General features: G+C 58.9%; 1 protein-coding gene across 1 annotated transcript in view; it reads right to left on the bottom strand.

Annotated features, from left to right (window-relative positions):
• The window catches only part of CORO2B (coronin 2B), a gene marked incomplete at its 5' end in the record, with an annotated part of 48,374 nt that extends 41,691 nt beyond the window's left edge, over nt 1-6,683 (bottom strand). Inside the window, one exon of the mRNA XM_082489106.1 lies at nt 6,669-6,683. Within this exon, the coding sequence (XP_082345232.1) occupies nt 6,669-6,683 (15 nt within the window). The remainder of the gene's footprint in view (nt 1-6,668) is intronic.
• Nucleotides 6,684-14,099: the final 7,416 nt, after the last annotated feature.

The raw sequence follows: 14,099 nt of genomic DNA, 5'->3' as shown, positions 1-14,099 counted from the left end.
TTGGGATGGGACTGCCCATGGTCACCTTTGTGCCCGTTCCCTCTTGTCCCGTCACTGGGCACCACTGGAATCAGACTGTTCCCACCCCCGGCACCCCCCTTGGAGGACTGATAAGCGCTGGTGAGATCCCCCTCAGTCTTCTCCTCTCCAGACTGAACAGCCCCACGGCCCTCAGCCCCTCCTCAGCAGAGAGACGCTCCAGTGCCCTCCTCATCTCCGCAGCCCTACAGGCACGTGCACGTCCCCGAGCTGCCCCGGCAGCACCGCGGGGCTTTTTGGCTGCGACTATTCCCCACCCTCCAGCACAGGAGGTGGGTGAGGGTTTTTCCTAAGGCCCGACAGCTTGTTTGAGGGATTGGCACAGCAGATTGTCGGCGGAAGAAACCACCGCTCCGACAAGGGAAAATCCGGGTCCGCATCCCGGTGGGAGGATGGGGGCTGCGGGCGGCAGCCGGACGGAGGAGCAGCATGATGCAGATCGCAGGCACAGCTCCCGCCCTGGCACCGTGCACGAGCAGGCGCTTCCACGGCCGTGTTTTTAAGCGAGCGGGTTGGAAAGACTCATTTTTGGTGCAAGCGAGGTGGTCCTGCTCGAGGCTGCCCGTGTTTCCCATCAAGCCGGGTCCCTGTCGTGCTCACCAGCCCCGTGCCATAGCAGGACCCCGATCCGGGTGGGGGGTCTGAAGGGTTTCGCCCTATTTCTCCGCTCTCCGCAACTCGAGAGACATCTTGGCTGCTCCGGCGCTGCCCCAGCACAGCTTCGCCTCGGGCAGTTTTGCTCCCGGGGCTTTTCACAGCGATGCTCGAGGCTCTGCAGACCGATTCGGTCCGGAGAGCTGCGGCAAGGGGGTTTTGCCGATGGCTTTGCGATGAACAAAAGGAGCGCGGGATTTCTGGGAGCCGAGCTTGGCGCCGGTCCCCACCCGGCCCGGGAACGATGGGATTCGCAGATTTGTGGGGGACTCGAGCAGCTGGCTCCGTCACGTAGATTTTGCCTGCTGCCAGATTTGGGTAATTACACACTGACTTGGGAGATAGGAATCCGGGATCCGAGTCCTTCGGGCTCTCTGCTAGCCGGGTAATGAATTGAACTATTCATCATTTGATAAAATTTCCATGAAAAGGAGGAGAAGGGGGAGCGACCCTGCGCTGCGTTTGCGGGGTATGAATTACAGCGCCCAGCCAGCCTGCTGGCCACGGACGGGCAACGTTAAAGCGCCAGATTAATGCCGCGTTGAATCACAATTAAAACTCATTAAAAACCCGCAGGCCAGACAAGTCGCCTTTGATGAGAGTAATACTTCTTGAAATGGGGAGCTTCCGTTTTTAGACTCAAAGCGGCCCATTACGCTCGTTCCCAACCCCCAGAAACGCCCCCAAAGCTAAAGATTAGTGATCGTCCACACTGTTGGAGACGAGGGGGGGTGTTCTGTCCTGTATTAACAACTCGGCGCGGACTGCCTGGTTCCATCCCGGTCCAGCTGGTAAGCAACGCGACCTCGTTATCCGCTTCCAGTTGTGGCACCGTGCGCCGTTACGTGCCCTCCCCCCATCACGTGCCGCGAAGCAGCTCCTCCAGAAGAGCCCCCATCCCTCCACACCTGCCTCGGACCCGCCACAGGAATCCATTTTGCACGATTATTTATTTATGAGCGACGTCCGTCTGTGCAGCCCAAACCAGCCAGGCTTTTCCAACGGCCGTATTGCTGAACCCCAACTAAAAATATACCGTCGCTTTGATTTTAAGGCGGCGAGAGGCAGAGAAAGCCCCGCTCCTCCCACACCCTCCCCGCATCGTTTCTGCCTCTACTGCTGCCTCCGTGCCCCTCTCCCGCCGGGAGGAGCATCTGCCCTTTGTCACAGCGCTGTGCCAGCGGCTGGCCGGGACACTCGGTCCTGCGCGGGGACCCAGCCCCGCTCGCCGGTGCGCGGCCCTGGCTGGGCTCAGGGTTACAGGGGCCCTATTGCTCGTAAAACCCCACGCAATGATAAATCCCATTTGTCTCTTCGCTGGAGATGTCGGTTAGCTTGCACCTAGTCCATTAACGTGAGTTTAGTTAATATTATTCGGAGCGGTTTCTCAAGCATCAGAGCGCGCGCAGCGCTCCGTCATATGCCTTTTCAGCAAACCACCGAGAGAAGGCTTCACCAGTTATTCCTCCAGAAGTAAAGTCCAAAACCTCATTCCTGCAAAGCCATTCTCCCCGCTGACGTGGCCCAGTGCCTTCAATCAGGCTTCCTATCGATCCAGCCGCTATCAGCTTTTCCACGGGATCAGCATTTGCCCCAAACGCTCTAAATCTGCCCTTACCAACAAGGCGGAGGACGCTGTGACCTGCCCTCGGGAACGTCATGGCACTGTAACCGTAACCTCCCAATCAAGGGCCTCCGCGGTAATTATTATTTATCCGTGTTAGGACATCATTTATTTACTGCGTTTGATCACAATAGGCAATTTCCTCTCTGGGTTTTGGTCTCGGCTTCATCTGCTCACTGAACTATGAGGATAAGCCATCATTTAGGCAGCACGGCTCGATGACTAATGCCAATTAATAGATAATAAAGCCAGAGAAGACCATAGGATAATTCAGGCTAATGCACACCGCGGGACCTCCCAGACGGCATCTTCTTTTAAACTGCATCTTTTAAAATAAACCTCCACTCATTTGAAAACTATATTCCCCAAATTAACACGCCCCCAGGCCCCCAGTCACTTGCGTTCATCGTTAATTATACTTAGGGCTTTGGAAACAGCCTCTGGCAACGGGTGGGAGCTGGAAGCATCGTTGCCATACCAAGGGACTTCTGCCATGCCAAAATGCGCCCAGCACAAGCCCTGCTCGGAGGTTAAATGTGTCTAACCCCTCCCTGACCGCAGGATTCCCACTTGGGTATCCCCAAAGGTCCCGTTACCCTTTCGATGGCAAATGAATCGGGAGAGGCCAGCCGTGGGCGCCTTCCTCCCGCTCCTGTTCCCCATCCTCTGACTCACATCCCCTCTCCCCCGAGCCCCGCGCCGCCCGCCCGCCATCAGCCCGGCTTCGCGCTCTTCCTGCTTGCCGGCATGAAGCAGAAAGTCATCCGGGGTGAGGAATTACTCAACCAGCCCCGCTAAGCCACGGCCGTCGAACAATTCTGTTTGCCGCGAGACCTGGACCCGTCAGCACGGTTTGCCCGTGGCATTTGCAAGCAGACTTGTTCAGCTTCATAACACGGACCCTTTTCTTCATACATAACGCGTTTGGGTTGGTCTTCTGATTGTAAGCACCCCCGAGCCCCAGCCCCTCGCAGGACCAGCTGAGCTAGAGCAGGGACGAAGCTGCCCCTGGTTCCTACAGCACCTTCTCAGCTGAAGGCCACCACCACCTTGGTGGGTCGTGTTGCAGAGCCTGGAGAAAGCCCTGGCCAGGCAGAGCTGGTGTGGCATGGCATCCCATGTCACGTCATGCCATGCCACGCCACGCCACGCCACACCACACCATCCCATCGCCACGTCACTCCACACCATCCCATCCCACGCCATGCCATGATACGCCATGCAATGCCATGCCATCCCATGCCATGCCACGCCACGCCACGCCACACCACACCATCCCATCCCACGCCATGCCATGATACGCCATGCAATGCCATGCCATCCCATGCCATCCCACGCCATCCCATGCAGTGCCATGCCACGCCATGCCATGCCACGCCACACCATACCACACCATGCCATGCCACGCCATGCCATGCCACGCCACGCCATCCCGTGCCATGCAACGGTGCCAGGGAGGTGTCACAGAGTTTGGGCAGATCCCCAAGCGTGGGTTCTTTTTGTGTTTCAATTGGTTCTTCTCCCTCCTATTTATAACCCGCTCAAACTCTCCCAGGGAAGCAAACTCCCCCAAAAGAGCGAGGTCTGGGGATGCGCTGCGGCTGCTCGCGTTTCTTCCTGTGGGAGGGAAGGGGGTGGCTTGGGACACGGATGAAACCAGCTTGTTTCACATACTGATAGCAGATACTTCTGCCTCCTTCTTGCCTTCCCCCGGTCTCCCCCACACCCCAAGAAAAGCTTTTTGCGCCTCCCCATGCCTCGGCCTCGCGCTAGGGCAGCTCTGCCTGGCGTTAGGCACCCGGACCTGATTTTCAAACCGATTTTCCTCTAAGGATGAGTTGCTCAGGAAAATTTGCAAAACCTGTACAATGCTCCCCATGGCTCCTGTTTCCAGCACCGCCTGAGATGCGGCCCCAGCGCTGCAGAAACGCTGTGAATGCCTGTCCCTGGCAGGACTGGGAAGTGTGGGCTATACTGGTTTTAGTTAGACACCTGCCGCTGGGCGGGATGCGAAGACCCCACAAGTCCTCCAGGACTCTCCCCTCCATCTGCCCCACTGTGGGAACAACCCCATCATTCCCGGTCCCCAAACCCCCCGTTTCCCCCCAGCCTTGGGTCACCGGACCCTTCCCCGAGTCCCCACCTCGCTTTTGACAGCCAAAAACATGCAGAAAAAGCATCTCCCCTCCCACGGGTGCTCGTGCCACTTTCCCCCACCGCATCAGCCCGGGCCACACGTGCCAACCTCACGCCCAGGGGAAGGACCGGTGAGTGAAGGACACGTTCGCCAGCTCGGTGCTGGGGTCCCTGCCCTGACTTGACGGGAAAGACCCCGGCGCTGACGCTGTGGCAGGTCGGGAGCCTGCTTTTGGGTTTTCTTTAGCTTGCATCAGGATAGTCCATATGGCAGGAAATAAAATCTATAGGGTGTATTAGGACCTCACGGTGCTTTAGCGAAAGCATACTTTGCGCACGTGACATGGAGCTTCCCAGTTTGCACCTCCGTTGCCCGAAAATTAACAGCAGAGTCCTTCCCTGTCCTGCTGAAGGTGCTTTCCTTACAGCCCTGCAGCCTTTTCTCAGCATAGCTCTGAATAAACCTATTTGCACTCAGAAAAAAAAATATCTGTTAATGAGCACGACAAGCGAGTCAGCCTGGCGTAAAGCCGTGACACTTGGTATCAGTGCGTCTGTAGGTCTTTTAACCCAATTGACCTTTCAGGTCTGTCCATCGGCCCTTCTCTCAGCGCACAGAAGAGCTGGAAACACGCTTTTTCTTGAACACAGATGCTGGTGGGTTTGTCGAGCTGGCAGGGGCTGTGGGATGGCTCAACGCAGCACGAGGCGTGGGGAAACACCCAACAACTAATGCAGACGCTGGTGACCACCCAGCAAAAGCCACGCGGGCAAAACGCAAGTGATTTGCTGAGGACAACGGCAGGAGAGAGTGATTCCTCCCCAAGCAGCCTCTCCACTGGGGAGCCCGGGCACAGGCCAGCATCAGCCCTGGAGCATCTTCGGGCTCACTGAACGTCCCCAACACGCTCATGCCAACACGTGTGTCCCTGCCGCATGTCGCCTTCCGCTGGGGAGGCCAGTAACATTTGGGGTGAAAGGCAGCAAACAGAGCACGGCTACCGCTGCCGTCCCTGGACGTGTCCCGCCTCGGGGGCTCCGTGAGCTGTGCCACAGCCCCGATCAGCAGTGTGGCACCAAACACCGGCAGGGACCCCATCAGTCCCGTTCCCGGGATGGCAATCACAGCCCACTGAGAGCCTTCCAGCTATGGCCAGACCCTGCCCGCCACGGGGCCAGGCAGCCTTTTGCTGGGTGGGCTTCCCGAGGCAGGGGGGCTGCTGTTTCCCCTCCAGTGTATGAACCATTAGACTCATCAGCACAACCACATCCTTGCGGGGGGGGCGCAGAGTGAGCGGGAGGGCTTGGGCCAAGCAGGTCCAGCTTGAACCGCTCTGCTCCCAAAGTCTCACTGCTCCCACAGTCCGGAGGTGGCCCCTTTCCTCCGGACACTGCCATATCACGCAGTAATCCAGCAGGATGCTGTGTGCTCTGGACCTCTCCGGTGGCAGATTCACCCTGGCATGACCCCGACCCGCTGCAGGATGGGGCGAGCGGGAGGTGATGAACTCGGCTCCCCGCCACGAAGGATCGTGGGGATGGGGAAAAATGGGAAACAGCCCTCAGAGAGCAAAACCTCCACCCCACCCCCACCCCCCCCCCGCAGCATTGGCAGCAATTTGGGAGAGCTGAGCTCTTAAGATTGATCCGGCAGAGGGTTAGAGGGAAGATTTGGGGGACCGAAGCGACTCCGCATCGCTTCCCACACCCTGCAGCTCAGCTCGGGGGGGGGGGGGGGGGCTTGCTCATCCCCCGCCGAGCCCCTTCCACCTCGCAGCCCCCCCCATCCCGTTCCTTAATCCCCCCCCCAGCCCCATTCCCGAGGTCTCCCCACCCCCAGACGAGCCGGCAGCCACCTGTAGCGGTCTGGGCAGCATCTGCCGAGCGGCCGCGGAAAGCGGCTTAAGAGCGGGGTCCGCCCGCGGGGGGATGCTCGGCCCACCCCCCCACCCCCCCCCCGGCCCTCCCGGCCGGCTGCTCCAAGGGTTAAAAATGCAGCACAGCTGCGAACTGGAGGGGCCGAGCGAGAGGGAGACGCGGGGGAAAAAAAAAATCAATAAAATTAAATAAAATTAAATTTAAAAAAAGCAGCAATCTGGGCGGGGGGGGGGGGTTGGAACCAGGAGAAGACACACCCCCCCCCCCCCCCCAGCGCGGCACCTTGCGGGCATCGGGGCGGGGGTGGCACGTCGCGGGGCCGGCGGAGCATCCTTACCTTGGTGACAGTCATGCGGGATGTCGCGGAGGGGTGAGGAAGCTCCGCGGGCGGCGGGGAGTGTGGGGGGAAGATGCGCGGAGACGGCAGAGAAAAAGAAGGGGGAAAAAAATAAAAAATAAAGCCGAAAAAGGACGCGGGGGGGGGGGGGAGGGGGGGAGGGGGGGCGGGCGGGGGGGGACACGCGCTGCCGCGGCGGTTTTCCCCCGCAGAGGAGGCGGCGGCAGCGGCTGCAGCAGAGCGGGGGACCCGCAGCCCTCCGCCGCCCGCCCGGGCGAGCAGCCGAAGCCGTCGGTGCTGTCGGCGCGGCGGTGGCGGCGGCGGTGATGTCAGTCCGCGCCGCCGTGACGGAGCAGCCGCCTCCCGCGGGGGGGTGGGGTGGGGGGGGCAGGGAGGCCAGCCAAGGAGCCGGGGGTGGCGGGGGGGGGGGGGAGATGATGATGAGCGGGACGCGGGTGCCGCTCGGCTCCGGGGAGAAAAGGGCAGTTTTGAACTCTTTGCCAACCCGAATTGCCCTTCCCGGGGGGGGGGGGGAGGCGGGCAGGCACCTGCTGCCCCCCCCCTTCTCTCCCCCCTGGTGATGCGCAAGGGGGTGGCGGCTACCCGGGAGGGGCCTTCCTCCGCACACTCGGTCACCGAGGTCCAGTGGTGACCAGTAAGACCAGTGCGTACGCACTGGGAGCGCAATAGCCCTCCTCTCTCCGAAGCAATACAAATAACCGGGGGTTTCTGGGCGGGCTGTGTCGCCGGCTTGTGCAGGGTGACTGCAACCACACCGCCTATGTTATCATCGCCTTTCCGCAGTGGGAGCCGGGGATGTGCTGCAGGGTCCCCACCGTGCTGCCTGGTCCCTCCCGCTGGGCATCGTAGTAGGGCCCTACAGCATCCATAAGCATCCGTCCATGTGCTTGTTTCCCTTCTCATACAAGGTGAATATTTTTTTTCCTATTATAAACAGTGACAAGTGACGACACCAGAGACCACTGCTTTGTCCCAGAGCTGTCATTCCCACTTATCTGTATGAATGAAGGGTGGCCCGGACGGGAAGCGGCACTCAGATGCACGGGGTTACTTAGGGGTCCTGTGTCCCACCGTGCGGCGGGGTGTCCGGGCACCTCCACACACCGGGGCCCTGTTTGGGGCAGCTGTTTGCTGCTATGAGGTCACTGACGCAGGAATAATAAAATCTGTAATTGTATCCTCCTTCTTCTCCTCGCCACCGAGCAAACCGTCCTCCCGATGACACCGACTCAAAATAAATTCCGGGGTGCGGGGTACCGGGAGGCACTGAAGCATCCCTGCCAGCCACGGCCTGCGTCACCTGGCCTTGCACCCTTGCACACCCTCACACCCTTGCACACCCTCGCACCAGCTACGAGACACAGGCGTTTTCTCACGTTTTTAAAGTTCTCCATCATTGTAGATGAGAGAAGCGATACTGAGAAAACGTTGCATTTTAGCTTATTGTCTCCTGGTTACAGGGCAACGAAAGCAGCAGGACACAGCCCGGACGCAGAATTACGCAGCCATTAGGTTGGATGTTGCACCAACTTATTTTATTGTTGCTGAATTAAAACTACTTGAGGCCAATACCAAATGCATTTCCAATTCCCCTTAAAGAAAAGCACTCCGCCAATAAACAAAGGATTTCCTTTTTATAAGGAGATTATTTGGCCAAGAGTCTGATGAAAGATTACTCAGTTTTATTCTAGTGCCGAGCCTTCCCATAAAATATTAGTGGGTCTGATAACAAGTGAATACCGAGAGTTGTAAAAAAATGTCTGTCCTCTGGTATTCTTCTAAAAATCAACTCTGTTTTTAAGGATAAACCATGTGCAGTGGGCTGGACTGGAAACTGTGAGGAAGGTTAATGCCATTAACGTAGAGCTTATGACATTAGCCAGCAGAAGAAGCCACCTCTAATTCCCAAACCACCCAGCAATGACCTCTTCCCAACAAAACCACCATTTTCCCAGGAGCTGGTGACTGAAGCGGGAGGCTCGATGTGGACAGAGATGATGCTGAAGACTAAACAGCTCTTGGGAGGTGACCAAGGCAGGGGATACCGAGGCCCGGATAAGGCAACAGGGAGAAAACAAGCTCTTGGAAAGCATTAGAGGAGCCACCGTGCCCCGGTCACCGCCGCTCGTGCCATGGAAGCGGCAGTGCCCGGGGCCCGCTGCGCCTCCTGCGCTCGTCTGGAGCCGCTGGGATTAATTAGCACCAATTAGCTGATTGAAACAACTCGCTTGGAGCAGCGAACTGGGACAGGCAGAGAAGGTAGGGCGAGAAGGGAAAAGCTGCTGGGAAGGCTTTGCGTTGCTGGGAGGGCTCCTGGGGGCCCGATCCTGCTGAGAGAGGGAGGCTGTGGCTGCGTGGTCTCTCCCCGTGGCGGTAAACCCCAGCATCCCCCGCACCCCAAATGCTGCAGCAGCCGCCGCAGCCGAGCCCTTGCTGGGGAGCAGGAGGGATGCCGGGGGGGGGGTTCAGCCCTTGGTGGGGTGAGAAGGTGGGATTTTGCAGCGACGGAGAAGCCGCAGCAGCCCCGGTCCGGCCGAGCGCGGGGCAACTCAGTGCCCCGAGCGCCTGCGCTGCGGTTCCCCTCCGGCAATGCCGCGGGCTGAGGGCAGCCCTCGCAGCGTCTCTGCACGAGTCCCAGCAGAAAATGGCATTACTGGGTGCATGGAGCACTGCTGACAGCTGGTGGGGGAAAACGGGCCCTTAGCGTTGCCCCATGGCCGGCAAAATAGCAGGGGCTCCCTGTTTCACCAGTATAGCACAGCAACTCCAACCCCAACTCATCTGGGTTTTGGCAGACTAGAAAGGATTTTATTATATTTTGGATCAAAATTAAGCCAGTGGTAGACTGCGGGGGCTTCGTTACTGGGGTTTTGCTTTGAAGGTTTTGTTGGGAGCCCGTTCAAGCCCCAGACTGGACTTGCCCTCCTTCGGGGGGGGGCTGAGGAGGGGTTGTGCTGGGGCTGTGCAGACCTGCACTGGCAGTACCCGCTCTCCTGCCGCAGTCCCCAGGGAAAGGGACACGCTCAGCACCTGCGAAGGCTCAAAATCTCCTGCTGGCACGGTGCAGGATCTGTCCTGGGCAGGGTCTGTCCTGGCCTCCTCCATCTGGAGTTACCTGCAGAGGAGATCGGGATGGGGGCTGTGTGGGGAGGATCACTCTTTTTTTTTTTTTTTCCCTTTGCCCAAAGGAAACTGTGCTTATCCCGGTGCTGAGATGGCATTTGCAGCCCGCGAAGCCCTCTGCACTCAGCTTCCCCCGCCGCCAGCCAGCACACAAAACCAGTCCCTCGGTGGGGACGTTGCACCAGCATCTCGGGAAACACCTTTAGCCCCAAAATCAGAGCTGATCTCCGCCTTTGAACCCCTTTCACCCCACCCCTGGCCTCGCAAGGGGGCTGCCCGTCCCCACCTCCATTTCCCCGGCTCAGCAGAGCCGTCGCTTTGCGGCAGCACCCGTCCCCAAGCTGGTGGCTCCCGCGGTGGCTCGTCACCGTGCCCCACGCTGGGCACGCGTGCGGTTGGAGGCATCCCTTCCCCTGCATCCCAGCACACCAGGAACAGCCGGCTCTGGGCTAACTGGGGTGGAAAACACCCTGAGGTCCCCGTGCTGTGCCCACGGCTCGCAGGAGCGCGTCTCCAGTAGCCCAGGAGGATCCTTATGGGATGGCCAAGGGGAAGAGTCCCGCAGGGATGGATGGGGCCGTGTACCCCCAACCCCGTGCAGACGGGGGTGCTGCGAAGAGCCGCCGAGCCGACCCCTCGCTGGATGGGCACGGGAATGTCCCACCCGCGGCGTGCCCGTGGGTGATGCCGCGGGGGTCCCGCCGAGCTGCGCGGCCGCGGGGGGCTCTGGGGGTACCGGGGGCTGCGGCCAGCAGCGGCGGTGGGGGGGGCTCGGGCTCCCTCTCCCGGTTCTGCCGAGATTAAACTGGTGCGTGCACCGTGGGGATGGGGAGGAGGCTCCCACGGCCGCGACCACACGCCGGCTGCAAGGGGTGGCGTGGGGACAGGACGGAGGGACCCCAGGGACACTGGGGTGGGGGGGGAATGACAAGTGGCAGTGCCACATCCCTTGGGGAAAGCATCCATAGCCATTGCTGCAGCACAGCAAACCCGGGCAGACGGATGCTCGGGGGCATGAGGTGGGCTAATTCATAAAAGCGCTCCACAAAACAGGCTAAGGGGGGGTCTGAGGGCTGGCGGCACCCCCCAACCTCCCGCCTCGCAGCATCTGGAGCCCACGCGGGGAGCACGGCTGCGTTTCCGTCCTTCCTGCCACGCGGCTCATCCCACCCCTCTATTTATCCGCGTGTTTAATTTACTGGCGCTGCTGAGCAGGAGGAAGGAGATGCTGCCGCGGTGGATGCAAGCAATTAAAGCAAGTCATCAGGAAAATTGGAGCCTGCCTGTCTGGCTGCGCAGTGAGGCAGGGGCTGCGGGGAGAGCGCGACTCGTAGTGCCCGCGTCCGGGAGATTCGGGACATGTAATGCAGCAGATGCATGTCCGTCTTTGGTGCAATACATCACCCCGCTCAAGGAAAGCTCCTGAGAGAAATATTGCCGAACCCATCCCGAATTGTGAGTTTGGAGAGATTTCATCAACCCATTACTCACCACTTGGCTTGCCTGGGCCGGGCTCGGCTCTGGGGCAAACTCCGAGGTTGACCTGGTTACACCACGGCTGAGTTTAGCCCTTCATTTGATGAAACTCTTGGAAAGACACATCTCTATTGCACCAGGCTGCGTCTGTGGACATATGAGAATAATAACGAAGCCGGGCTGTAACACATAATTACCGTGTCACCAGAGAGCCCTGATTATGAGATGATTCATGAACGGAGCTGGCCGAGTCGCTTGCTGCAAGCCCACGATGGCTTTGCTCTGGGGATGCAGATCAGGCCCCAAATCTCCTGCACGAGGTGTCTGCTGGGCCGGCTGGGAGACGGGACCGCTCGGTGCTTAGGGCTGGCCGGGCTTCGTTAGCGCCGGAGGGACTGGCCGTGACCAGTGCTGCCATCGGACTTGCTGGTCCCATCAGAGGCGGTGGTCCCGAGGCTGCCATGAGCATGAGCCGCCCCAGAGGCAGGTGGAACAAGTCTTCATGTCTTCCAGGTCCATGCTTGCTCTCAGCAACGCCAATCCCGCCGAAATGAAGGATGCGTGGTCCCCCTTCAGCAAATGCTTGATTCTTAAGGGAATATCCACCAAGCTGGTTCTTTGCCTCATCAAAAAGGAGTTACAGTTCTCAGAGACACTCCCGTCGCTGGACTGGCGTAGTAGGCGGCCAAAGCTGAGCGCATTGTTTGCGCTGGCTAAAATTACATTGAAATAAATACGGCATAGATACTACATACAGTCTGTGCATGGCAAATTGTCCTGGATTATCCCCAGAGTTACTGCAGCTGTGAATTATACGGAGGTTAATGTTTGGATTTCGTACCAGATAATTTATAGAGAAGTCCAGGGACGGGCTTTCATCTGCTTTGATGAAAGTTCATCTGGAATAACAATACTCGGTAGAACCTGGCGCTTGGACCGCACTGAGAACCCAAGCCCTTCTACTTGAAAGCAAGATGTTTTCATTTAAAAACACTGTTAGCAAGAACAAACATCTCTCTATTACTGCCTCTCCTTGCTCTTCCCCTCCACTGCACTCATCTGGTTCGGATTAGTCCTGGATAAGGTCCCGGTTTGCTCAGTGAACTAGGAGGGGAACTTGGAGCTCTTTCTGCTCATTTCAAGTATGAATTGAATGTGGTGCACAAATGAAAACGCAATGAGCTCCAATGTGCGAAGGGAATCGAAGAGAAATGGCAGCTCCTCCTGGTGGAAAATCGCTTCTAACGGCGTGGGAGATGGAGAGTGGCATCAGAGTGTCCCCAGTCCCCGGGCAACCACCAGGACCGGTAGCAATGACCCCTGGCAAGGGTGAAGCTGTGACCGACGGTCAGGTTTAGGGGAGAAGTCCAGCTCGGTTCAGCTGGGCCAGCACTGGGGTCTGGTGCTCCTCCGGCTGGGAGTGGAGTGTCCTGAGCCGCTCTCCTGGCACCCATCATCTTCTCACCCCAGTGGGAAACTGGTGTTTTCCCCAGCAAGGATGAGGCGCAGCCTTCCTCGCTCACCTCCCCGGCGAGGGTGCTGGCAGCCTCCGCCAGCTGGCTGGGAGCAGAGCCCTCTGCTCCCGAGTGGAAAAAGCTATTCCCAAGAAAAGCCGAGCGAGAGGGAGCCTCTCGACACCAGCGAGTCAAATCCAGCCCCTTCTTGTGGCTTGTTGTTTACATAGCGCCTGTTTGCAGCCAGCCCTCGCCATAGCTGCTAATTTGATAGCACGTGACGGATCGGAAACGCTTTGCAGAAGATGACAGAGAGAAAAACAGCCGTGGCGTCAGAGGCTGGCGCAAAGCAAGAGCCCCGGCGAAGAGCTGTTGAGATTTTGGGTTGGCGTGTTTTGGGGAGGTGAAGAGCTAAACGTAACATAGTGTGTGCACATACGTATATCTCCTCCTCCTCGGGATGCTGGGAGCTTGGCCCTGCCGGGGGTGCTCCTTCCATACGTGGAGGTGGCGGCTGCCGCAGCGCTCGAGCGTGGGGTGCGTGATGCAGCGAGGGGTGGGCTGCCTGCAGCCGGGCAGCACAGCAAGGGAAGGACGGTCACGTACCGCAAGCAAAGACCTCAAGTCCCCCCGGGGCATGGGAGAGCGATGCCACATGTGCCTGAGCTCCTGATGGCGGCAGAAGTAGGGATGTGCTTGAAGTTAAGCACGCGTCCATGCGTTCTGCCTCGGGATTGCTGTCTGGAGGTGGGTCTGAAACAGCCCGAGTTTACTGCAAACTGGTCAAGGTGTGAGTTACCTGTAGAGGAGCCACTGCTCTTTTATTTTTTTCCCTTTGCCCAAAGGAAACTGTGCTTATCCCGGTGCTGAGATGGCATTTGCAGCCCGCGAAGCCCTCTGCACTCAGCTTCCCCCGCCGCCAGCCAGCACACAAAACCAGTCCCTCGGTGGGGACGTTGCACCAGCATCTCGGGAAACACCTTTAGCCCCAAAATCAGAGCTGATCTCCGCCTTTGAACCCCTTTCACCCCACCCCTGGCCTCGCAAGGGGGCTGCCCGTCCCCACCTCCATTTCCCCGGCTCAGCAGAGCCGTCGCTTTGCGGCAGTGCCCGTCCCCGAGCTGGTGGCTCCTGCAGTGGCTTGTCACCGAGCCCCACGCCGGGCATGTGTGCAGTTCAAGGCATCCCTTCCCCTGCATCCCAGCACGCCAGGAACAGCCGGCTCTGGGCTAACTGGGGTGGAAAACACCCTGAGGTCAGCGAGTATGTCCGGGGCTTTTCAGGAGGTGGTCGGGCTCTCGCTGCTAAACCAGGGGCTGGGGGCACAGAAGACTTTAAAATTGTCTTTAAAAAGAAG

Source organism: Vanellus vanellus (assembly GCF_965231255.1).
Source record: "Vanellus vanellus genome assembly, chromosome: 11".
In the NCBI taxonomy this organism is placed as follows: Eukaryota; Metazoa; Chordata; class Aves; order Charadriiformes; family Charadriidae; genus Vanellus; species Vanellus vanellus.
This window is presented reverse-complemented; position numbering and strand designations above follow the sequence as displayed.